The sequence below is a fragment of the Rhamphochromis sp. 'chilingali' genome (assembly GCF_963969265.1).
Source record: "Rhamphochromis sp. 'chilingali' genome assembly, chromosome: 15".
NCBI lineage: Eukaryota > Metazoa > Chordata > Actinopteri > Cichliformes > Cichlidae > Rhamphochromis > Rhamphochromis sp. 'chilingali'.
The window spans coordinates 25,513,854-25,538,165 of NC_137942.1; the positions used below are offsets into that span (position 1 = coordinate 25,513,854).

Genomic DNA, 24,312 nt, shown 5'->3' on the forward strand with positions numbered 1-24,312 from the left:
TCGTCTTATTGTTTTACGGTAGGATTAACGTAGCTATGTCAGTTTTAGTTTAAGTGCTTCTTTATATATAGATGAACTGTTGGATTTTTCCTTCACCATTTATGAGGTTTCAAGAAGAAGATAAACGACAGATATGAATGTTTGAAAAAGGTATAGATGAAAAATACTCAAAGGATAAATTCAATTGTTTATTGTTTTATAAATAAGTTGAAAAAGAAAGAGTTAACAAGTAAATAATGAAACAAGGTAAAATGAAGTAAGAACAAAAAGTTAAGTAAATAATGAAACAAGGTAGAGGAGAGAAATCCCCAACAATCCCCTCTGAGCACGCACTAGGCGACAGTTGGGAGGAAAAACTGCCTTTAAACGGGCAGAAACCTCCGGCAGAACCAGGCTCAGGAGGGGACAGTCAACTGCCGGGACTGGTTGGGGGGGTGAACAGAGGTGGAGCAAGACGAGGCTACACCAGGTGAGGAAGCAGTAGAGTTCCTCCTCCAGGGCCAGCGGAAGCGTTTGTTCTTCTTTTTCATGCAATTTTCTACAAGAGCTTTTTTTTCCAGGATGAGGGTTCTCAACTCATCGATGGTTTCTACGTTTTGTTTCTCAAGCTTCTTGCATGTTTTCTCCACCTCTTCCAATGTTGCTTGTTTTTCTTCAAGCTTTTCCTTGAGCTCTTTGGATGTTTCCTCCTGCATTATCTTGTCCTTGTGCATGTCTGTGTTTCTCTGTTGTACTTCTTTGTACATGTCTTGTAGCTCCTCATTTCTTCTGTGGATATCTTGGAGCGTACGCTGCAGGTCGCCATGTATGTTGTCTTGTTCTTGCTTTTGCGCCTGCATTTCAGTGTGTTTGCGCTTCAAGTTGTTGTATTCCAACAATATCCCCTTAGTGAGCTCGGAGTTGTTTCTTGCCATTTGATCCATCCTTTTCTGCATGTGTGAGCATTGTTTGTCCAGTTTTTCTTTTTCCCCTTCTAGTTGCTTTTTCTCTTGAAGAAGGTCTTTATTTTGGCGCAGAGTATCATCCACCTTTTCTTTCAGCATTGTGTATTTTTCCTCCGTGACTTTGAGTTTGTGCTCCATGTCTCTTTGCTTTTTCTCCTGTTCTTCCTTCTGTTGGAGGATTTCTTTATTTTTTTTCACAGCTTCATCGAAGTTTGTTTGGAGCAGCCGATTCTTTTGGTCCATATATTGGAGATCCCATTCTGTCTTCTCAACCGTAGCTTTGCTGTCTTTAAGCTGGTTGGACATCTCCTTTAGTTCCGCGCTCTTTTGCTTGTCTTCCTTAATTAGGAAGACAATCTGGTCTCGGGCTTGTCCAAACTTGATTCCCCAACCGTCATTAATAATATTTATGTCGGGCTGGCGTTGTTGTCTTTCTTCCAGGTTTTTTATATTTCACTTCCATCTGTCTACACTTCTCCTCCAGTTGAAGTTTCTCATCTTCAATCTGTTGAATTTTATTCTGGAGATGGTAGTTTTCCTTCTTACTGTCATGTAATGCCCTTTGGATGGCTAAGAGGTCATTTGGCCGGCCACGACAGGAAGGAGAAGCGGCGTAATCTTTTTGCCAAAGGGTTGAAAACAGACCCCACTGAGTAGATATAAATATAAAAAGTACGAAATAAAGATAAACAAAGGGAAAATTACAGTAGAAATTATCTTTAGAGTATTTGAAATTAATAATAGCAAGGATAACAACCTGTAAAGTGATATTATCAATGAAACACAGTTGGCATGATGACCATGCCCACAATGTATAAAATGGATATAAAGCAAATAATTCACACGAAAATATTTTAATAACATAAATAAAGTATATTAAGGCTGTGTCACTGTTCAGCCAAGGACAGTGTGTGAAAAGGTAACTGTCTCCACCTTGGGAAAAGGATGATACTGCAGGTCATCTGAAGCCCTTGATGGATACAAAATAAAATATAAATAATATATTATAATAGAACTGCCTGGTCCGCCATGCAACAGAGAGAACAAATGTGACCGCAGATTGGATGAATTCTAAATTATCTGTTTGCTAAATAAGATGATCCTAACTATCAAATTGGCTCAGTAGTAGTATAGTGGTACACACTAATAAAATATTATAATATGCTATTGCTGTTATATAAGACAAAGAGGATAATATTAACAATGACATAATGTTAATATGAAGAGGCACCTTAGTCGGTTATGATGTGAGGTGGATAATTGTTAAGCAGTAGTCTGCATCAAGCTTAAGGTTTGCTGAAACTCAGTGTAATGACATGTGAGATGAAGACAATACAGAGAATAACTAACTAATGAAGTGCATAGAGGCACTTGACCAGCTTCACAGCTATCATTCTAGCATGACACATTGCTGAGATATAGAGCACACCTATAATAACAACCAATAAGCAAAACCCTGTAGACAACAGCTAAAACTACAGGATTGAGAAGCTGAATTAAATATGTAGACACTGCTAAGCTGATGAGCATGTTACACATTTTCTTTTATTTTTATTTATTTGTTTCTTTTAGAGCAGAAGCTGCATGCTATTAATAATACTGCTTTTCTTAATTGTTTTTTTTTCCCCATTTACACTGAATGCAAATCAACAGCAGGCACAACTTAATATTTATTGTTATATTTTGATGGAATATGATAAATATCTGAAAATCAATTATTTTCTTACCTCTAGTTTTCCTTTACTATTATTTTTCTGATTTCATAACATTGGATGAAATAACATTAAGATAAAATAATTTACAATTATTTAGTTGTTCCTGGTTATGTGTTTGGCACCCTAATCTGGCATCCAATAATATGTCAAAAATCTACTAATTAATTGATGTACAATCATTAACATATTTGAATACAAATGTTTATTTACTTTTTACAGATCAAACCAGATATTTACATATTACAATTAAAACAGACACACACACACACACACACACACACACACACACACACACACACACGTACCGTAATTATTAACATATTTTTTTGTATTTGTAAAAAAATATATTAAACACATGGTCATAATGTTATGCCTGATCAGTGTCACTAGCTCTAGCTGCTAATTAGCCACCTGCTGTTTTTTAATTGTTAATATGAAAATTTTTCAGAATGACTTTCCAGTTTTATCATGTATACAACAAAATTTCAGCAAAATAAGGACTGATAACAGAAGCGCACTCTGCTGGATCTGTTTGCATTTCTTTTTTAATACTTTCAAATAAAGCAATTGACCAATTTCATATAATCTAAGCCAGTGGTTCTCAAACTTTTCACAATGAGTACCACCTCATAAAATATATGGCTCTTGAAGTACCACTCTTATGACCGACATTAAAGTACAGTAGTTTAGGCCTATTTAACACCACATACAGTTTAGACAGACAATTTTATTTCTTATATGAATGTTATTTATTTTAACTGTCATAAATAGGATGAGATGAGTGACAATAATAACAACTGTACTGCATTAAAACATTCACAGCAGGTGGAATGTCCAATCCTTCAGTGATGACGTGATAAAACCTGCTTCCAGGTCCAAACTACTCTGCATTTATTAAGGCTGTTGTGTTTTTAAGCATGTTTTAATGATTTGTATCTTGTTCTATTTAATCTGAACAAGCCCCTAAAAAAGTCAGTGATCACTGTCGGCCTCTCTCGGTTTTTATCATCCCTGTTCATTTTAAAGCTTGGTTTTTAAATCCTTACGATGTAACTACAGCCCAGCCCATGCAGCAGTATATTAATGACTAACCTTATACTGTGGATGGATTGTTTCAGTTGTTCTCCCGACTGAAGTTTGGTCCGTTTACAGCAGAGGTGGGACCAAGTCATTGTTTTGCAAGTCTCAAGTAAGTCTCAAGTCTTTATCCTCAAGTCACAAGTCAAGTCTCAAGTAAAGTCAAGCAAGTCAGAGTCAAGTCGTAAGTCAAGACAGACAACTTTCAAGTCAAGTCCCAAGTCCGAAACTTTGAATTTCAAGTCCTTTCAAGTCTTTTTTTTTAAAACAATGTTGCAGTTATATGTTAGGTGTAAATAATAGACCATGTGTTCTTTTTTTAAAATCTGTATTTATCTCATCACCTGATGAAACAAGTAACTCACAAAATATGCACAAACTAATTCTGAAATTGCACCTTGTACAGCTCAATTAAACTTTGCTGCAAGAATAGTCTCCCTCTAAATTACAAATTCACAGAATAAACATTCAGTGAAAAATGCAAAAGCAGAACTTCCTGTTGAAACAAAAAGTGCTGAGATTTCCTTATGTACAAAACAATGAACCATCGCAGTAAATTTAGTGCAGTGTGATAAGCTTGTCCTCTCTCTCTGTCATCTAATATATATATATATCTATATATATATATATTAGATATATATATGAACAATGAACAAGAATGTGCACTTTAAGTTATTTCAGTTAACTATTAACTATTCTGCATTGCATTTGCAAAAGACCAAATTGGCCAAAAGTCTGTCAGTCATTTGTGCACGATGAGGCCGTAGAATGATGCCACCATAGCTGAAAACTCGCTCCACAGGAGCACTACATGCAGGTACTGCCAAAACTCTGGTGGCCACATGAAACAGAGAAGGAAGAGTCTGCATGTTCATTGCCCAGAGCAAGAGGGCGTTCTGTCCATCAGCAATATCCAGGTAGTGACTTAGCTATAGAGCTGGACTCTTCCCCACATCCTTCTTCTGCCTCTTACAGTAAGCAGCAAAGAGTCCTCCATCTTCACAGTCCTCTTGGTGTTCCTCACCAGGAGTCACAGGTTGCTCTGACTTTGCAGGATCTGCCGCATCTTGCAGGATCAGATCTGGCAAAACAAATTAACAACAGCAAAAGAGCCTTTATTACAATTTTAGACAAAAAAAATACAGAAAAAATATAAACTATATTCAGTCTTTACCTTTAACTTTTTGTGTCACCTCTGTCTTTATGTCACAACTGCCCAACACATGGTGTTCCACCCACAACAGAGAAAATGCTGGATCCAAAGCAGCTGCTTTAAGGTACACTGGATCTGAAAAGGGGGCAGTGATCCCATCTTCTGCTCTAGCCATTCGCACATTGATAAAGATTCCAAGAAATCTTTTGTTCAAAGATGCTTGGAGGCTCCTGACCAGACCATTCAGGAAACGGACTTGAGGCTTCACTTTCTCAAGGTGGTGATTGAGGGACAGCACGGATGGAACAACAGCACTGATCGTGACTATTTTCTCACCTTGTGTCAAATCTGTTGCTTCTCCAAAAGGCTTCAAGATGTCCACCATCTCCTTCAACAGGTTCCACTCTTGTGTTGTGAATAATAACTCCCTGTGCCCAGCCATTTCAAGAACAGCACAGAGTTTTAGATGTTCACATTGGATAACTGCCTTCACTTGTCTCAGTGCTGAATTCCATCTTGTGATTACAGCTGCAGGGATCGCTTTCTGTTCACCAAATTCAGCTTCAAACACTTCTTTGAATGTTGTGCTTGTGTGCAATAGAGAGCTGAGCTTACACAACTTTGAAAGTGAAGGAGATGCCACTTTGGTCTCTGACAAACCATCTTTCACTACCAGCTGAAGTGTGTGCGCAAAACACTGCAGGCGCTGTGTCTTTGCCATAGCAGCACCTACTGTTTCCTGATCTTCCAAGGTTAAGTCATGCCAGAGCTCTGGGTCGTCAAGATGATCACCATCATCATCATCATGTTCCTCACCTTGCTCAGTGGGAAACCACACAGTGAATGCTTTCCGCATATTGGCAGCATTGTCACTAATAATATAGTCTAGTTTATCTTTGATGTTGTATTCGTCACATATAGCTTCAAATTTCTCACAGATTCTTTCACCAGTGTGTAATCCTTTGAAGCGGTCAAAGGCCAGCAGTTTGGATTTTAGCTGCATCCTCTCTGTCTCTTTCTGTATCCAGTACACAGTGATACCAAGGAAACCCCTCATCCTTCGGTCTGACCAAATGTCCACAGTGACTGAAACATGATCAGTCTCGCTCAACTGAGTTTTTAACATTGAACGTTTCTCAGCAGCGAGGTTCTCTGTTTTTGATATAATTGTTCTGCGACATACTGGGCTGTATTTTCTGTCAACTACCGTCAGAAAGAGCCGAAAATTCTTGTTTTCCACAATAGAAAGGGGCAGGTTGCAACCAATAATCAAGTCACTTAATAATGCATTCATGATAGCTTTCTGCTGTGGATGAGTCATGCTGTCATGTCCGGCACAAGTGTCCATAAACTGTGATATGGAAGGCTGTTGAGGTTCATTTGTGATCCTCTTTTTCATCTGGTATTCTTCAAATCTGATAGAGGTAAGCATATTAGACTCATGTCAGAAATTCCATTTCAGCCATTCATGAATTGCATTTGACTTTAAGTTGATCCTAATAATCCTAAATAACTATTAACACTTAAACCCTCATAGTTTTCAGACAATAAAAATATAAATAAAAAATATATAAACAATATTTGTTAAAACACTTTTCTCAAAACTCTGCATACAGTTCTAATAAGCAATGTTTAGCATCCCTGTTAAGAATAACTGACCTTTGCAAATAAACAACAGCTAATAACATAAGATCAAAGTATTTTATTTGATGTATTGACATAAATGACAGAAGAAAAGGGCCATATATAGCAGGACTACTCAATAACACACTAAGGTGGGCCAGATTTTCTAACCAAAAAAAAAAATTTCCCTCGCTCAGACATGCAAAAGTTAAACACGACCATACACTAATTGCAAATTAAACAGTGATTTTGAATTGTGATGTGATGGTAAAATAAATATTTGTCGGTCTAAACTGGGTTAAATCTACGGAGTTAATGATGGGGAGGAGACGGAGAGAAACTCTCTTCCCTGAGTACAGCTACAGAACCCACTTTCTGAAACGGACCCTGCTCACCATTCACCGACAATTCTGAGCTAACAAGTTGCATATTATTCTTGGATGCGCTTGTAGGACCGGATTTAAAATAGCATGACAAACATATCATACCTGTTAAAGCCAAACAGTATCATCAACGTAGCCCGAAGAACATTTGCTAATAAGATGAAGTTAGCTAAGTCGCTATCTCATCGTAGCAAAAAAAGGCAGCACCTACCGTTCTTTATGCAACTTCAAATGTCGGACAAAGTTGGAAATTGTTCCATCTCCGTCTGTAATTCTCTTCTTGCATGTTGCATTTCGTTTTTTGTTGACTACTTCGTAGTTTACGTAGCCGAAAGAAATTACTCTTGGGAGCATTTTTGGCACGAGCGTTTTTTTGTTTTTTTAATCTGGTTAATTTGATTGGCTGTGCTACAGCTGGCGCTCACATACATACGGAGTATGGTGACATCAGCCGCGAGATTGAGAATGAATGAATGAATAAAGTGAATTAATGGTCCACACTTTTTTATATAATATGCATGTTAAATTTTAGATTTGGGTAAAATATCAAGTCTTTTCAAGTAAACCGGTTCAAGTCCAATTCAAGTCCCAAGTCACTGGTGTAAAAGTCCAAGTCAAGTCACAAGTCTTACAACCTTTTTCCAAGTCAAGTCTAAAGTCATAAAATTAATGACTCGAGTCTGACTCGAGTCCAAGTCATGTGACTCGAGTCCACACCTCTGGTTTACAGCATATTGCCATGCGACTGCATTTGTCCCTAACCTTCCGGGACCCTCACATTAACTTTTATCAAGTGGAAAAAAGTTAGCATTCATCCTCAAGCTTCACTGTGTTTATTTTATGCTAACCACAGCTGTGTCGCTAGCGATTACATAGCACATCATTATATACCTGCTAGCCCAACTTCAGTCACCCTACAAACGTCACTGCTGTTTAGTTTTCTGTCTTTATTCATGTCGGAAGCGATAGCAGAGCTGTACGTTTTAATTTTTGCTGTCGCGGTTAAACTGACGGATTTTGGGCTTCATGACCCTCTTTCGTCGTTCGTGCACGTCCAAGCTCAGTTTGCTCTTCGTGCCGTTTCAGCCGACAACATGAAATACCATCATATGGTGGCCTCACTGGATCTGTTGTCCACCCACCGTGTGATGACCCTCCTCCAGGATCCCCCCCTCCAAGGGAAATACACCGCTCTCAAGGTGCTGCTGCTGCGGCGCTACTCCCTCTGCGATGCAGAGTGGACCGAGAAACTCCTCTCTCTCGGGCCTGGGTGATGGTACTGCTCTCAAGCTCATGGAGAGCACGCAGTCCTTGCTAGGAACAGATGACGGTGGATTCCTCATCAAACACAGTCTTCCTCCAACAGTTGCCAGTGTGAGCTGGACTCGCCAACTCCGCGCCGCGAAGGATTACTGCTCACTAGCAGAAGAAGCGGATCACATTCTCCTGGCTACCAGGTGCTTCAGCATTCAAACAATAATTCCCGACTCACCGATGGCATCTCCCGCGCCCTCACCGATTCTCCCGGGGGCCTCCGACACATTGATGGTGGCGAGGATTGTGGCACGAGGCACCGTGGAAAAGGGCTGTGTTTTTACCATCACCGTGACAGCGCCGTGCCGCCTTTTCAGTTTTAAGGCCCAGGGAAACAAGCCCGCCAGCGCTCTGTAGCGGCTGCAACCGCTGGTGATAAGGATGGCTGCTCTTCATAGATGATTCACGCTTCGGACTGCGGTCTGGGGTGTGGGGCCTCCCTGCTGCTGCGGAGTCGGGGTGGTCTGCCTCTCCCCACCGCAGGGAAAAGGGTAACACCACCTGGGTCTGGGTGCAATTCCCCCCTCCAGGGGCAAGGGTACCTAGACCCGGTTTGTAGAGTACGCTTGGGGAGTGTGATTGTGTGCACAGCGTCTCTTTATGTCTGTCTCCACGTTGGTTGAGTGTGGAGTGAGTGCATATGAGAGCATGAGGGTGGGAATGGATGTTTGTGTCTGTATGTCTGTGTCTATATGTCAGGTTGGGTATCAGACGCCACCTCTCTGGGGACACCTCAGGCCCTCCAAGGTTTGGAGGCCTATCTCCACCCACCACCACTTCCCCTGCCGGTGGCGGACTCCCTCAGGTGTCGGTGTGTTGGTGGTTCTTTGTGTCTGGGGGTGGGCGTCCGGGTACACACCGGCTCACTCCTTGGCGGCCGCTTGTCGGGGCCTGGGGCCTGGGGCTCGCTCGGGCCCCTTTGGAGGTGGGGTGCCCCCGGCCTCTCGGCCTGGGGCTCGGTCACTCAGGCACAGCTGGGGGCCGGCGGAGCTCACGGGCGCGTCACTGCAACTCCCCCTGACTTCTGCTCCGCGGCTGCTGGGCGAGCCCTCATCTGGGACTCTCCTCAGCTCTTACTGGAACAGTGGCGCGGCTGCCCCTCTGTTGGTCTTCCATGGTCTCTTGTGTTCTGGGGGCCTCTGGATGTCTGGAGTTTTGATCTCCTCCATACCCGCTTCACACCCTGGAGGACGGGGCTGTGGCCCCCCCACACTCCCTAACAGATCATTACATGGAGAAACCTTTGGAATGCAAGCATGCTGATCCACACAGGTATGCACACATGGGTATTCACAGACGCGGACTAAAGCTTTCTTGGCTGCTGCCTCAAAGCACACTGTGCGCTGTCTATCTTGCGTGCTGCACAATATCGTTTATTATTTAGTAAATATTGATATCTATGACTAGCTAGTTTATTGTGATGGTGCTTTGTTTTCTCTATTATTATGTTGCTCTTTGTTGTTTGCTGTCTCCTCTGTTTGTTTTTTTTGTTTGTTTTTTTTTCTCCATACAGGTGACCCAGGAGTTCTTTTTTTTTTCTCTCTCTTCCCCCCCCTTCTCACCGTCTCTTCTCCCCTTTGGTTTTCTTTCTTTCTCTCCCCCTCTTTCTCTCATTCATTCCCCCTGTCCTATTTATAAAAAAAAAAAAAATAAATAAAAATAAAAAAAAATGACAAAGGATGAACTGAAGCTCTGCCATCACGTAATGTCGCATACTGCTGTTTCTGATGTCATTTAAAAAAAAAAAAAAAAAAAATTTATTTCTTTGTTGTTTGCTGTCTCCTCTGTTTGTTTTTGTTTGTTTGTTTTTTTTTTGTTTTTTTTCTCCATACAGGTGACCCATACAGGTGATTGTTACTAGCATCGGGATGTTAGTTAATGTCATGAATCGCTGTGCGGCAGGCAGGAGATGTGGACCCAAAATGCAAGACTCACAGACTCAGGGGATGAACTCAAAAACCACGGCTTTATTTGCTGGTAGGACAAACATACAAACTAAACTAAACTGGGACACAACAAACTAAGAACTCACAGAGCGACACAGGGAGCTCCACACAGCATGAGGGACGACGCGGCACTGACTCAGAGAAACACAGGGTTTAAATACACTGGGAAGTAACGAGGGGAATGAGACACAGAAGGAGGGCACAGCTGGGAGAAATCAGGACTGACGAGACAAGCAAAGCAGGACGCATTCACATAAGACACGGACCATCAAAGTAAAACAGGAAGTATCACACAGAGACGCGAACTTGACACAGTGGAGACAGCAACTAAGAAACACAGAGACATAAACCATAAGGCAGAGGTCTAAGAACCAAAATACACAGGGAAATACTCAGCTTGGAACACAAGAGACTAGACTAGAGGGAGTAACAAAAGACCAACCATGAGAACATAATGCACAATGCAGAGTGACAGAAAACAAGAAACTCAAACATGCAAAGACACACAATTACACAGAACAGAGGGGACACAGAGAGACATGAAGGGCAAGGGATCAAAACTAGAAGCCATAGAATAAATCACACACACAAGTACAATAATACAAAAACCACAAAGAACTAAAAACGCTGGGTCAGGAGACCCAGGACCGTGACAGTTAATGCTAATTACTAGCTTAGGATAACAGTTAGTAGCTATGGGATATTAATCACCAAAACTATGCTTTCATGACATTATTGTGCGTTGGGTGTTGGTCAGGGCTATCCAGACCGACAAGTGGGACATCGAATGGCCAAATTTAAAAATGTGTGCATTGATTTGTGTTTAATCTTTGAGGACTCAAAAACGCGTGCTTCAGTCCACGCACAAATACGAAGCAATTTAACTTTGACTTCTAATCTTTCTTGCTCCCATATTGGGCATGTTTGTCAGGTCAGCAGCTGTCTATGGATCTTGCAATTTGTCTGTAATATTGCCATTGATCCAAGTGCATCCAACAGTTCTTTACAACTGTTTGCAGTGCACTGCACTTAGAAGGGACTCCCACGTCTTTCTTCTCAAGTCTCTTGTTACAATGTAGTCAACAGTTTTGAGATCTTTTTGCTGGTTTTGGAAGAACACTTTTCACCTGTGTCTAGATATCAGAAAAAACAGAGGACAAAATTCCACAATACCAAAACATTTTATCTTCACAGGATTTTCTGTGAATGTTTCAGAAACATTGCCAAAATTCCCAAGTACATTACTTTCTCCACCACTGGGGCCTGACCGTTCCACGATAAAAATGGTGAAATCTGTCTGTGGAAGCATGAAAGATGACCATCAGTATGCTGTTTTACTACATATGTGGGGTGGGGCTATGACATCGCTGTTTGAATAGTTAATGATACAGAAGTGACGCAAGGGATGGGGCCTTAAAATATTACCCAGAGTGAAGGATGATGCCAGTGGACATGGGTAGAGGATGTTGTTGGCCCTTCAGTGCTGCCCTCTGCACTGCCACCTGAGGAATGTTGTGCTTGCCAGTGTCACTTGCAGCGCATTTGATATAGATCTACAGCCTTGAAGCAAAAGTAAACAATTTTTCTCTGTCTGTGTTTCAGGCCACATAGGCTGATAAATGATGGTAGACTCAAATGCAGGAGTCAAGTGGATTCAATTATAATTTTTAATAGTCTTTATTTTACACAAGGAAGAAAAGTAGCAGTTAAAGAGGATTCTAAGGAGATCTGGGTTACTCTAACTAAACTAACTAGCTAGAGTATAGTTAGTTAGTCCAAACAGAAAGATAACGCATGGAAAGTCCCGTTGGTGAGTGGTGATGCGATTACTTACTTAGGGGCACTAAGAGTACTTTCTGAGGGAGAAGCCACTGGCTTGCGTTTTCACAGGAGAAAAGGAAGGTGAGCAGGCAGGTGGGTAAATGAGTTGAGTGCTCCAGAGAGGACCTACAGGCAAGGTGGACCATCTTAAGTGAGACAGGTAGGTATTTCGTACTTCAACTCCAAAGGTTGTGTAGCCAACTGAAATGAGTTTGACATATTCCTATACACATAAATTAAACAAAAGCACTCATAGTTAAAGGATAACTTATATAATGGTCATAACTCAAAATAATTTGGCACTGTTGTTAACACATAAGAAAAAACAAAACAACGTCTCAAAGTCATCACAAAAATGACAGAACAGTTGTTATCTAACTTACATTACTTTAGTGATATAAATGTAAGTTTTTCAGTACCTGTAGATAAATAGAGAGGACACCAAAGTTAGCATCTTTCCCAGGTCAGAGCTCATGTATTTCTGAGCTGTGCATGTCTCTAGTGGTTCCCCAGTAGTACAACACCACCATCCACTGACAAAATGGGTTACAACCTCGGTACATAAACATATAACTGTGTTAGTGTTCACCTCCTTGACATCTGGAGATGTTAATCTATCTCTGCTGCTCTCTCACCTCACCTGTGAGCAATCAGCTTTTCTGGCTCATTGTCTCCTGCCATTCATTTGTGATCAAACTGACTTTTTAATACTGGGACAAACATTCAGTCACTCCCCTCTATGACAGAGACACAGGAGTTGGTGCGTGGATGTTCACTGGTGGTTCACCAGCACTGATCTGGAGGCAGTTTCACTCCAGTCCAAACTCCTGGATCAACCCTCTGTACTGTGTCCAGATGCTGCAGGAAAGGGGAGCTAGAGTAGTTCTGTCAGATGCACAGCACTGAATTCTCACATAGATTGTTATTTTGCATAACATAGCAAAATTCTGTCTCTGGAATGCAGTGAAATGACAATTTTTCTTAATTTTTTAGAAAAACAAAACACTGATATATAAGAATTTTTTCTCTGTCCAAAAAATCTTATCTTGTGAAACTGAAGAGTCGCTCCCATCAGTTCTTTGAAGGAGTTTTGGTTCACATTCTCTTTCATCACTTTGTCTTTATCACACTTCAGTCTAGTGTAGCAGTCGGACTGTTTTCAGAGACAATGGCGTCTATCTTTTCTAACAAAGCTATTGTCTCTCTTCATACATCATACTAATTGTTTACGTGTGTTGTTGTTTTCAGCAAAACATTTCTTAACTTTCAAATCTGTCATTGCACTTTCACATTTTCACCTGGCTCATGAGTCACAACTGTCATTACATAAAGAAAAGATCCTTTCCCAAAAGTTTTATTTTACAGAGATTTATTTTTTATTTGTCCGTGGCATGAATCGTGAAACTCCAAGTCTCAAACTGTACAATGGCTCCATTCCCATGGATCACTCCATTCCCAAATCCTGGCAGGACAAGATGCATAGATTAGTCTGGCAAGCAACACACACACAAAGTCTAAACTCAACGATCCAGCGTTGACGGAAACTCAGAACAGCAGCAAACTGCCCGTGATGATGATCAGCTGCAGCTGGTGATGGTTGAAGAGCAGCAGGTGTGGCTGACTTCAGCGCGGGAACTCTTCCCAGCCTGATGGCACTTGGAAACCAGCCTTCTGGATACACACACATCCAAACACATAGACGAAACAGGCAAGCTGACCAGCGAGGGCTGTCAGACCATGACAGTCATTGACAGACAGATAGAAACACACTGTAAAGCTGAAAAAGTTTAAAAGCTTAATTTATATTATTAATTTATGCTATTATTATACTATTTATAATAAATAGATTTCTTGTAGCAGGCTCTGAATTGCTAAATTCTAGGTTTTATCTCACACATGTGAGAAGGTGTGCCATTAAATAAATGCAGCTTAACAATAATAACTTGGTGAAAATACTCATTTAAAACTGGAAGCCCTGTAACATGAACTCACTTTTTGTTGTTTTTTTTCATCTGTCTAACCCAAGAGCTGACGTCCTTTTTAACTCTCAGCACCAACAAATTCCTCCCATGTCTTTAATAGATCTGATGGGATGTGAAGAGTCCAATATGTGAAACTCTGCATGCATATTACATATTGCTACTTAATAAAATTCATTGTACTCAAAATGTTTATATTAATTGTAGTTTGGGAACGTGATCTGTAGCACTCATCAAACTTCATGATTTTGTTCCCGACCATCATACAGTGTGAATAAACAGGCCGAGGACTGCCAGCAACAGGATGACATGAAAATAAGAGCGTCTCTCTCACAAGAAATCATCTGCTAAGGTTTATAGGAGATAATTTAATAAAATTTAAAGTTTCATGTTCTGATTGCCTTGGGGTAGATTTAGGGTTGGGCACCCTGGGACAATTACCAGATTTCAAGTGTTAGCCATAATTTTTCAGCAACTGAGTGATGCTCTCAGTATGTACCCAAACTGGAAAAGCTATTTGCTGAATCCCTGCTATACATAACTAAGGCAGTTATGAAGGCTAAAAGCGGGTAGCTGTGAGGTAGCATAACATAAGCACCAAGGAAGGTTATAAGTAAACAGCACCAGCAGACTATTTAAGTTTCTTTTAAGTATACTTTATTTTTGGCATCGCCATTCTACCATAAAACAATCAACCTGGTAGCCAAAAATCCCACTTGCTTTATACAGGACTTTACCCACACCTGAACCTCGTTAGTCGCTACCATTGAAACAAATAGGTCAGACCAAACAATACAATTCTAAACAAAGCTAAATGGTTTGAAAAGTAAAACATTGCATACAATATAACTAAAAAGGCAACTTTAAAGAAAATAAACAATACTATACAAAATGAAAACCCTTCATTTGGTTACACCCAGTGATGCAATCAATGACCTCATGACGCTATATAAACAGGAAGTACTGGGGCGGCCCTTCCCATATACCTGTCTTAAATATAGGACCTGAATAAATGGACAAACCAAAGTAACATAAAGAAACATAATTTACCAGACATTTGCCTGTGAACAGGAGAAAATTCAAATGACAGTTACACCAGCAATGTCTAAATTAAAGCATTATGGCTGAAGGTAAAATAACAAGGAAATAAATTATCAATATGGTTAAGGGACAAGTAGTAAATGAGTTCATGCCTAACCACTTTGTCACATTAGCTTACACCATCAGGTTAAAACGAATAAAGAAGTCACTGTTTCCTGTTGGCTCTCTGCCAAAACTCATGGAGGCTTAAAGCCACTCCTCTATAAGAGGAAATACATGTCAAGACACCATTTACCATTTGTTCACTTTCAATACAATTTCACACCCATTACAAAGTCATATGCTTATTTATAAAATAAAGGACTGCAATGTTATGATGTAGTTTTTGCAGTTACTGTGGTTTTGGCAACTTGAAGTTAGTCTTTAATTTAGTTAGTTGCACCGGAGGAATACTCTAAAATAATGGAGATTTACTTTTTCCTTAATTCAAAAAATTCTGTTGGACAGTAAATTAAAATACAGTTATTGTAGCTTTAAATTTACATGAAGTCTTATTTTTGAAGATATTTATGTTAAAAAAAAAAGTATTTACATGTGTAAAACCAACAACAAACAGGGTGATTGCTGCATATTTGAGGTCTGAAAACTTTCAACTGGTGACATTTAAACATTAAATCTTAGTGTTGAACAGCCAAATAAATTAGATGTGGAAGTCTCTTTCATTTGCTGGCAGTTCAATGTCAAATTAATTTGAATGATTAAACATTCTTGGTGTGTGTTTGGTGTTCTAATAGCTGCAGTTCCAGCAGAATAAAAGAGATTTGGCAGCAGATTAGACTCAAGTATAGAACGTGTAGTCTAAGGAGCTCGGAAAGAAAAGCATCTAGACTTCTTTTAGGTCCAGACACTTTTCTTTCTAAACCTTCACAGACATATAGAAAGTGAACTTTTCTGCATGAACTTTGTGGCTTTTGAGTTTAGTTGCATTACACTTGAACTGCTGCCTACTGCCTAACAAAAATATTTTCTTTTTTCTTTATCTCATCTGCCTTTGCGTTTTGCATTTGGGCCATGTTTCTTGCTGCAAACTATGACAGCACCTTTGTACTTGCCCTGCCCCCAGAGATAACTGGGTAACAGTTGAGATTCTTCTTGTGCAACAGATCCAGACTTGCTTGTTTTCTGCAGAGTCACCGCGCAAAGTAAGTAAACCTGATAAACTACCTGTGCTTTGAATCAACAAACAGTGTCAAGCTGAAACTGGTTTTGGTGCGTTTGCTCTGCTGCTGTGCCACTACTCATCCTTTCATATTTGCCACTTCAGTTGGTCCTTGTGCATTTTAGTAAGTTTGTAGTCTTACTGATAGCACTGTCTTATATGCTTTATATTATGGTTATGAGTGCAGTCGGTCCTATTTGATGCTTAAATGGTGTATGAATAGTTTAGCATTAAATATTTTACTATTTTGGATTGAGTTATTTTCACAGTGGTACTTTGTGTTGGGTATACACCCTCTAAAAAACACAGAAACTACAAATAGATTTAAATTTGAAGTAAACTTGCTTTAATAGGAAGGTAAACAAACTTCCTTCTTTTCTTCATTCTTCAGCTGTAAATAAGCAGAGATGGCAGAGCTGATGGAAAATGAGGTAGTGAGGGCTTTCAGTACATATGCAGTTATTGTTGTTGTGAAGATGCTACTGATGGGGCCAATGACTGGATACTACCGCTTCACCAGAGGGGTGAGTTCAAATGCCAGCATGTTCTACATTTTGGGTATTTCTCTGTAAGATTAGCTTAGTTGCTTTTTTGTCCTGGTTTTATAAAACTGCAAGTTCAAAATTTACAAGACTCATGTTGGTTTAAGAAAAATAAAGAATTACATAACTAAAGAATAAAGAAATGCATAACTGCTCCCGAACCATCCTCACTTCTCAGTGTTGATCCTTTCAACCTGATATATTATTGTGATAAGTCCTGGTAGAAACAAACACTTGTATTCTCTATTTTTTAAAGTCTTTCTCTAATGAAGAGGATGTAGCCAGAAAGTCTGCAGAGGAAAAGAAGAAGCTGCTGAAAACTCACCCAGATGTAGAACGAGTTCGAAGGTGAGATAATCTGGCCCTAAAATTCAAATACTACAGAATCCTGATGTGTCTTTAGAACACAGGTGTCGAACTCCAGGACTCGAGGGCCAGTATCCTGCAGGTTTTAGATGTGTCCTTGATCCATCACAGCTGATTTACATGGCTAAATGACCTCCTCAACATGTCTTGAAGTTCTCCAGAGGTAATGAACTAATCAGGACACCAGCCCTCGAGGCCTGGAGTTCGACGCCCCTGCTTTAGAACAACAGTTGATCTAAAGAAGTTAAGAAAATATCATGTTTGTTTGTTTGGGGTTTGTTTTTGGGGGGGGGTTGTTTTAGGGTTTTAGGGCGTGTTTGATATTCTTTGGACAGACACTACCAAAAAACATAAATGTGTATAATAAATTGTGTAAATTAGTCGTGCCTACTGTTACTAATAATGTGGCCATCGCAGTTTCTAAACCTCTGTTTGTTTTGTCCTCTAGGTGTCACCAGAATGACCTGGAGAACATTATTCCCTTCGTGATTGTCGGCCTCCTTTATGCTCTGACTGGACCCGAGCTTTCTGTCGCTCTTCTTCACTTTCGTATTTTCGCTGGCGCTCGGATCTTCCACACCATTGCCTACATTGGCGCTCTGCCTCAGCCGAGCAGGGCTCTGTCCTGGGTCGTGGGCATGCTGGTCACCTTCTCAATGGCTTACAGAGTGCTCAACACAGTTCTTTTCCTGTAGAAAACATGCTTGCCCATAGAGCTGACTTTCTTAAAGACATATGCATGTGTTTACTTTTCTCTTGCTGCATCAATCTGTGAGCTTGACAAATAAACATTCTTTGCATAACCTTTTGTTTGTTGGAAATGAACAAAATGTGTGTGGGTTTTCTTAAGGTACTGAAGAATAGGGCTGGGTATCATCATTGATTCCTATAACTGATTTATAAGGTCCCGATTTGATTCGATTTCTGATTCAATTTAATTCACTTTTGACTCAGTCAGAAATATTATAATTATGATCATTTATCTGCACATATCCATATTTTTATATCTATGTATAAAAACAAAGCTTGACTGCGTTCGAGCTGTCTTGTGGGGGGGGGGGGTTACAGTACTTGTGTTTACATGTTTTTGTGGAATCTTTTTACATACTATCATTTACTGTTTTAGCTGTTTGGCGGTTGTTGATATAGTTTTGTGTGGCAGACATGTGGTCTCCGGCCTGCTGCAGAGGCGGGGTGAACAGGTGTGCCTGGCGAGGTGATTAACTTTTGCAGTGACATTCGACGAGGCAGTGGTGTGTGCGTGATGGCTGAACGGGAGTGTCTGTGTCCCATGCCAGTGTGCTGAAACCACAGTTGGATTATTGTAACAATAAAAGCGCTGTCACCACATGGACCGTGTTGTGCGTCCTTGGGAGGGTCCGAGATCACATTGGTTCCAAAATCCAACATTCCCGCCTCCCTCCATTGTGGATGTTGCTGCATTGCAACAGCGCTTTGCTGATGTGTTCTACCCCCTACCCGGCCGTACGTCTCTCATGGAGCACCATTTTGATATGCAGCCTGGTGTGATGGTGCATTCATGGCCCTACAGGCTGCCTGAACATAAAAGACAAGTAGTTCAGTGGGAATAGAGCGAAATGCTGAAGTTGTGAGTAATAGACGAGTTGCACAGTGCGTGGTGTAGGCCCATTGTTCTGGTCGTGAAGGAGGATGGTTCTATACTGTTCTGTGTCGATTATCACAAGGTGAACGAGGTGTCACGTTTTGATGCGTACCCAATGCCCAGGGTCGATGAGCCGCTGGACGAGTTGGGCACTGCTCGCTTTTTCACGACACTAGATTTGATCAGTGGCTACTGGCAGATTCCCTTGTCTGCAGTCCAAGGAAAAAACGGCCTTCTCCACTCTTTACAGTTTGTACCAATTCGTTACACTTTCGTTCAGCTTGTTCGGGGCCCCTGCCACCTTCTAGCGTTTCATGGACCGGGTGCTGCGGCCATATGCTGCCGCCTACCTAGATGATGTAATCATCTACAGTGACATGTGGGCGGAGCATGTGTGGTGGGTGGCTGCGATCCTGGAGTCTCTGAGGCAGGCAGGGCTCACGGCCAACCTCAAGAAGTGTGCAGTTGGACGTATAGTATTTGGGGTACCACTTGGGGTGCCCAAGCTGGCCGGCTACTGTTGCCGGTTTGTGTTGAGGACCTCACCAATCCCTTAACTGATTTCACCCGGAAAGGTGCCCCGGACCTGGTCCAGTGGACGAAGCAGTGCCAATGCGGCGTTTGTGCAGGTAAAATGGACTCTCTGTGGGGAGCCGCTGCTGTTCACGCCTAACTTCTCCCTTCCTTTTCTCCTGCAGACAGTTGCCTCGAACAGAGGACCGGGGGCGGGGGGTCTCTGGCCTGCTGCTGAGGATGGGTGGCACAGTGAGCTCCCAGGGTGGCGTGGAGGCCGGGTGAACAGGTGTGCCTGGCGAGTGTTGTGCGTTCTTGGGAGGGGTCCGACGTCACATTTCGTGAGCTTTAACCTGAAATTTTGGCATTCCTGGCAATATACATTTATATTTTAAGAAACTGATTTGAATAGGGAAATCAATTTTTTAAACCCACCCCTACTGAAGAAGTGTTAAGACAGAAGTGCAACTTTTTAAGTGTGCCACACTGTCTTTGAATCATATCAAAGTGAATATGTTAAAAGTGTTGACAGGTAATTCATGTGTTTTAAAATAACACAGCTTTCTAATTCTCTGTGTGATGTATGAGCTGTACTGTGCTACAATAGCAGGGTGAAAGTAGATTACAAAACAATAGAATGCATTCCAAAGATTTGTATCAAATTGACCCTTGGACTGGCTTGTGCTGGTAAATTCAAAGAGAACTTGCTATTATGCTGCACTGAGCTATGAACTAAGTACTTTCTACTGTTTGTACTTTTAACTCTCAGTAAAGTAGAAGTAAATATACTGACCATGCTTTCGTTTTACTACAATTTTAATATAAAGAAAAATACTGTGGGAGTAAGTACAAATTACTAATGCTTCAGATACCTTTTGCATCATGAAAAACACAGAAACTAAACAAAATGACCTAGTAAGCGTCTAAAAGTTTCCTCCAGACTAAGTTGGTGGTGGTCTGAATTGATGGAGGTATCATGTGACGCAGAACGGGAATTTTTCCTTCTCCTGTCCTTAAGATGTGAGTACTCTCAGACTAAGTACTCTCTTCCTTTCAAAAAGAGTCAGTGCAAAGCTTACTATCCTCCTACTCCACTTTAGTGACTGTCAAGAGGCTGCCAGAGAACAGTGGTTAGAGTTAAACATGATGGATGAGTGGAAAGGACTGCTACACTGTCTGCTGTTCTGTGAGAAAATAGCTAAATTAAATTTAGATTAAATGAACATGTCATATGCTGGCCATGTGAAGCAGGCAAGAGAGGACCCAAACGCAGACTCAAGGAGGCAAAACATAAACTCAAAAGGCAGCTTTATTGCTGAACATCAGGAAATAGAAAACTAATTAAATTTGGAATGTACATGAAAAACAGGCAGGAAGGCAGAACACAGGGCAGGGAATGACGGGCCTGAGACATGAGCACCGAGAGGGGGAGACGCAGGATGAGAAATAGACAAACCAGCAATGAACAAGGAAGACGCAGGGCTTAAATACACAAGTAGAAAAAAAAGAGGATGGGGAACAGGTGAGAATACAGCCGGGACGAATCTGACATGACGAGACACGAGGACGCAAAACTCAATACACTGGCTGTCAAAGTAAAATAAAAAATGCGCGACAGAGACGCAGACTAAAAATAACATGGAACTGAGGAAAGGTACATTAACAATACATAAAGACTAGAAATCAGAAGGTGGTAAACAACGTAGGGAGCTGGAAATACAGACACACACCCCCCCCCCCCCCCCCCCCAAACTGAACAAATAAGTAAAATAAAAAAAATTCATGTATTAAGCAGTTAGATTATTAAACCTCTTTACTATCATTAATAACACAAGAATAAAATTTCGTGTTGTCACTGATTGACAATTTAATAAATGTGAATGTAAAGAAAAACAATGCAATCATTTGCAGAACTACTAAACTGACAAAATGTTGCATTTTAAGAAAACGATTGGCTTTTTTTTACCTTTTATGGCAATAACATGTCTCACAAAATTTGGGAATGGGGCAACAAAGGGTTTAAAATTAATTGGTAGTCAAAATAAACATTTTGCAACTAATTAGATTAACTGACAACAGGTCAGTAGCATGAATAAGACAAGATCATCTAAGAGAGATTCAGACTATAGGCAGACATTCACCAGTTCATCAAAATGTCAATTTTGACAAGATACATCACATAGCAGCTCTTTTCTATATTATCTATGCTTCATATCATAAAATATAAAATCATTCAAACACATAATTGTCACTTTTCTTTAAAAATAATAAATAAACTAAATTCTCCTTTATTAAAACTGTTTCCTCTTCCAGAAATCCTTTGGTAGTGATATCGTTTTAGTAACCTTGATATATTTACCTTTATTTCTCTTCTACTGTAAATTCTCAAAACGACCGTTTTGGTCTGTATAAGCATTCCTTTCAGTAAAGCAGGTTTCTGTGTATTGGTCTAATCACCTATTCACTGCCCACATTATAAATTTAAATCACTAAGATTATGTAACTGTCATTTTACACAGTTTAATTTGTAAAAATGCCGCATGAACATAGCTGCTGTGATTTTCAGCAGAGTTGGAACTGTGCTGATTTATTCATAGTGTGTACTGAACATTTCATCCAGACTTTGAATAGCATCTTCTTTAGTGTGTGTGTTCCACTCGCTGGGAATCTCACCATGTCCTGTAAATTTTAAAGCATAGTAGTCTTCAAGTTCCTCCTGAAATTGCCACACAAACCATTTCCAGTACTTCAGCTTAGACTCATCTGAGGTTATGCTCCAGTTTGCATATGGTGGTCCAGCACTCCGATACTGTTTAAAAGGAATTAGTTTTGTTGTATTTTTTCCAGCATAAAAATTTCCATCACTTGCAACCTTTGTCGTGCAGAACTCAATACACATTTCCTCACTGTTATGATACTGTGCGCCCTTAACTGCTAAAGATCGATGAAAGGGGACACTGTGGTCTTCAGGACTGTGATCTTTAACAGTGTTGGTACAAACAGCTGCACAGAACGGGCAGGTTTCCCAGCAGCAGTTACACAGCTGATCAATGAGGATTTCATCAGGTCTAAGTCTGAATTCCTTCATCTTATCCAAGGAAAGCTGATTCAGCTCCTCTTTGATGGATATAAGACCTTTCTCAATCTCTTCTTTAAGAAATTCGAAATTGTTTATGTCCATGAAGTTTTGACAAGAGATAGATTCAAGAGTCAGTTTATCTTTAAGGAAACTGGAAAATTCCTTTGCCCACATGTCGATGTCTCCTCTTTGTGTTTTGACGTTATTTGTTGCATCAAATAAAGCTTGATAGGCAAACTCATGCATGTTACCTGCATTTTTCCTGAGTATTTTGAGTGCTTTACTTTTGTGTTCTCCTGACATATGTTCATTTACTTTCTCTTCAATAAAAGCCTCGACTTGCTTCCTCGGATTTTGGATGTAGTTGATGAAAGCATCAAAGTCCTCGTTCTCTGCAAGTGACTTCAACAAATGTTTCTCTAAGTTCAGTCTGTTCCCATTGAATGCTGGGAAAGTGCACCTCATCTCTCCAGCGAGATCAATGGCAGTCTTGTTACAAACAGCCTCAACAATAGAAACCTTCAGTTTTTCACAGATCATTTCTCCAAACACAACAGCAGATGAGTTTCCTTTGCAGAAGCTGCTGAAAATGTTGTAGTATTGTGGTTTTTTACTCTCCAAGTAAGTGTGTGCATCATTGCTTGTTTTGAATTTTTTGTGAGACTGTGAAAGCCAAATGGCTGCCCTGTCAAACACATACAGTAAGAGATCAACGGTGAACTCCTTTTTGAAATCATATTTCTTGTTTGATTTGAACTCTGTCACTTTCTCCAGAACATTTTTGGCCGCTTCTTGTAAGTAAGTTGGACTGTAGCCTCTTGTTGCTACAGGTTTGCTCTTGATTATATCAAGTGATTGTTTTTCAACATTTCTTATGAGGGCTCTGATTAATTGTTTATCTTCAAATCTAAAAGATTCTTTTGTAGCACAATCTTCAAAAAATTGAAGTAGTTTTTTGACTTTCATTTTCTCTTTTGTGTCTTGCTGCTTGCTGAACAAAATATATTCAGAATAATCACCAACGTTGGATATGGTTTTGTATTTGCCGTTGCTTTTGCAGCTAATTATAAGATCCCATTCAAAACCAAGGTTATTAAGAATGTTTGCTTCATCGTCTTCCAGATTAATGTCCTCAATGGGTTGTGTATCTGCAGTTAATTTTTTAACCCAATCACTCCAAAAACTGTTAAACTGTTTTTGAAGTTCCTCTTCATCTTTTGCGTTGTGTGTTAACTGATGAGCGAGCTCTTTGCTCTTTAGCAGCAGTTTGCTCTCAAAGTCTTTTTTCTTATCATCCAGCTTTTTACACGCTTTCTTCTGCTGAATAATTTCATCCAGTTTTTTTATCGCTCCTCTCACCAGATCCTCTTGGAACTCCTTTATTTTGTTTTCAAATTGGCCTCTCCACTGAACCAGTATTTCTTTGTCTCCATCATCCTCAAAGTATGTCACCAAGTCATTTTTAATTGCTTCATATGATTTGCTCATCTCTTTAAAAAGATCACTGCATTCAACTTTCTCAAGTTCTCCATTTTCAATTCTGGTGTGAAGCTGGTTTTCAATAGTCAGCATGTTGCTCCTCAGGGCCCAGGTCCAGTTCCCATATTCGACCTCAAGTTTTCTGTAAATTGCAATTTCTAATGTGTTTTTGAAGCTGAAAACAAAGTGTTCGTTCATCAGGGCTTTCCACAAGTCATGAATTTTGATTTTGAAATGTGAGAGAGTGATCCCAGTGGACTGTTTAGCCTTAGACAGGATGATGTTCTTCAGCTCTTGGATGCTCTCGCTGTAGCCTGGATTTGGAGGAGCCATCGGTGGACTTCCCTCCCATAACTGAGCAAAGTATTTCACATCTGTTTGCACATCAAAGGCAATGACGTCACTGAAGCACTCAGCATCACATGATTCCTCTTTAGCAGCTAGCTGAGCCATCTGGTCCAGTTTTTCTTGGAGGCGTCTTTTCCCATCCATGT

At 40.4% G+C, this 24,312-nt stretch overlaps 2 protein-coding genes across 3 annotated transcripts in view; one reads left to right on the top strand and one right to left on the bottom strand.

Annotated features, from left to right (window-relative positions):
* The window catches only part of LOC308411793 (interferon-induced very large GTPase 1-like), a gene marked incomplete at its 3' end in the record, with an annotated part of 253,476 nt that overhangs the window by 55,326 nt on the left and 173,838 nt on the right, over positions 1–24,312 (bottom strand).
* On the top strand, positions 16,087–17,926 carry mgst1.2 (microsomal glutathione S-transferase 1.2). 2 transcript variants are annotated; one of them, XM_080904268.1, is made up of 5 exons: positions 16,138–16,198; positions 16,244–16,339; positions 16,607–16,739; positions 17,014–17,105; positions 17,572–17,926. In XM_080904268.1, the coding sequence occupies exons 3-5, from the start codon at positions 16,623–16,625 to the stop codon at positions 17,816–17,818; spliced, it is 456 nt and encodes a 151-aa protein (XP_080760394.1). In that variant the 5' UTR covers positions 16,138–16,198; positions 16,244–16,339; positions 16,607–16,622; the 3' UTR covers positions 17,819–17,926. The 2 variants fall into 2 exon arrangements, with proteins under 2 accessions (XP_080760395.1, XP_080760394.1); XM_080904269.1 differs by lacking the exon at positions 16,244–16,339 and having other exon boundaries at positions 16,087–16,198.

What these genes read in the sequence shown, in the direction of transcription:
- mgst1.2 (XM_080904269.1), top strand. Translation starts at nt 16,623, where the DNA reads ATGGCAGAGCTGATGGAAAATGAGGTAGTGAGGGCTTTCAGTACATAT. An exon ending in ACTACCGCTTCACCAGAGGG is followed by an intron (nt 16,740 to 17,013) that starts GTGAGTTCAAAT and finishes TATTTTTTAAAG; the next exon opens with TCTTTCTCTAATGAAGAGGA. An exon ending in GATGTAGAACGAGTTCGAAG is followed by an intron (nt 17,106 to 17,571) that starts GTGAGATAATCT and finishes TTTGTCCTCTAG; the next exon opens with GTGTCACCAGAATGACCTGG.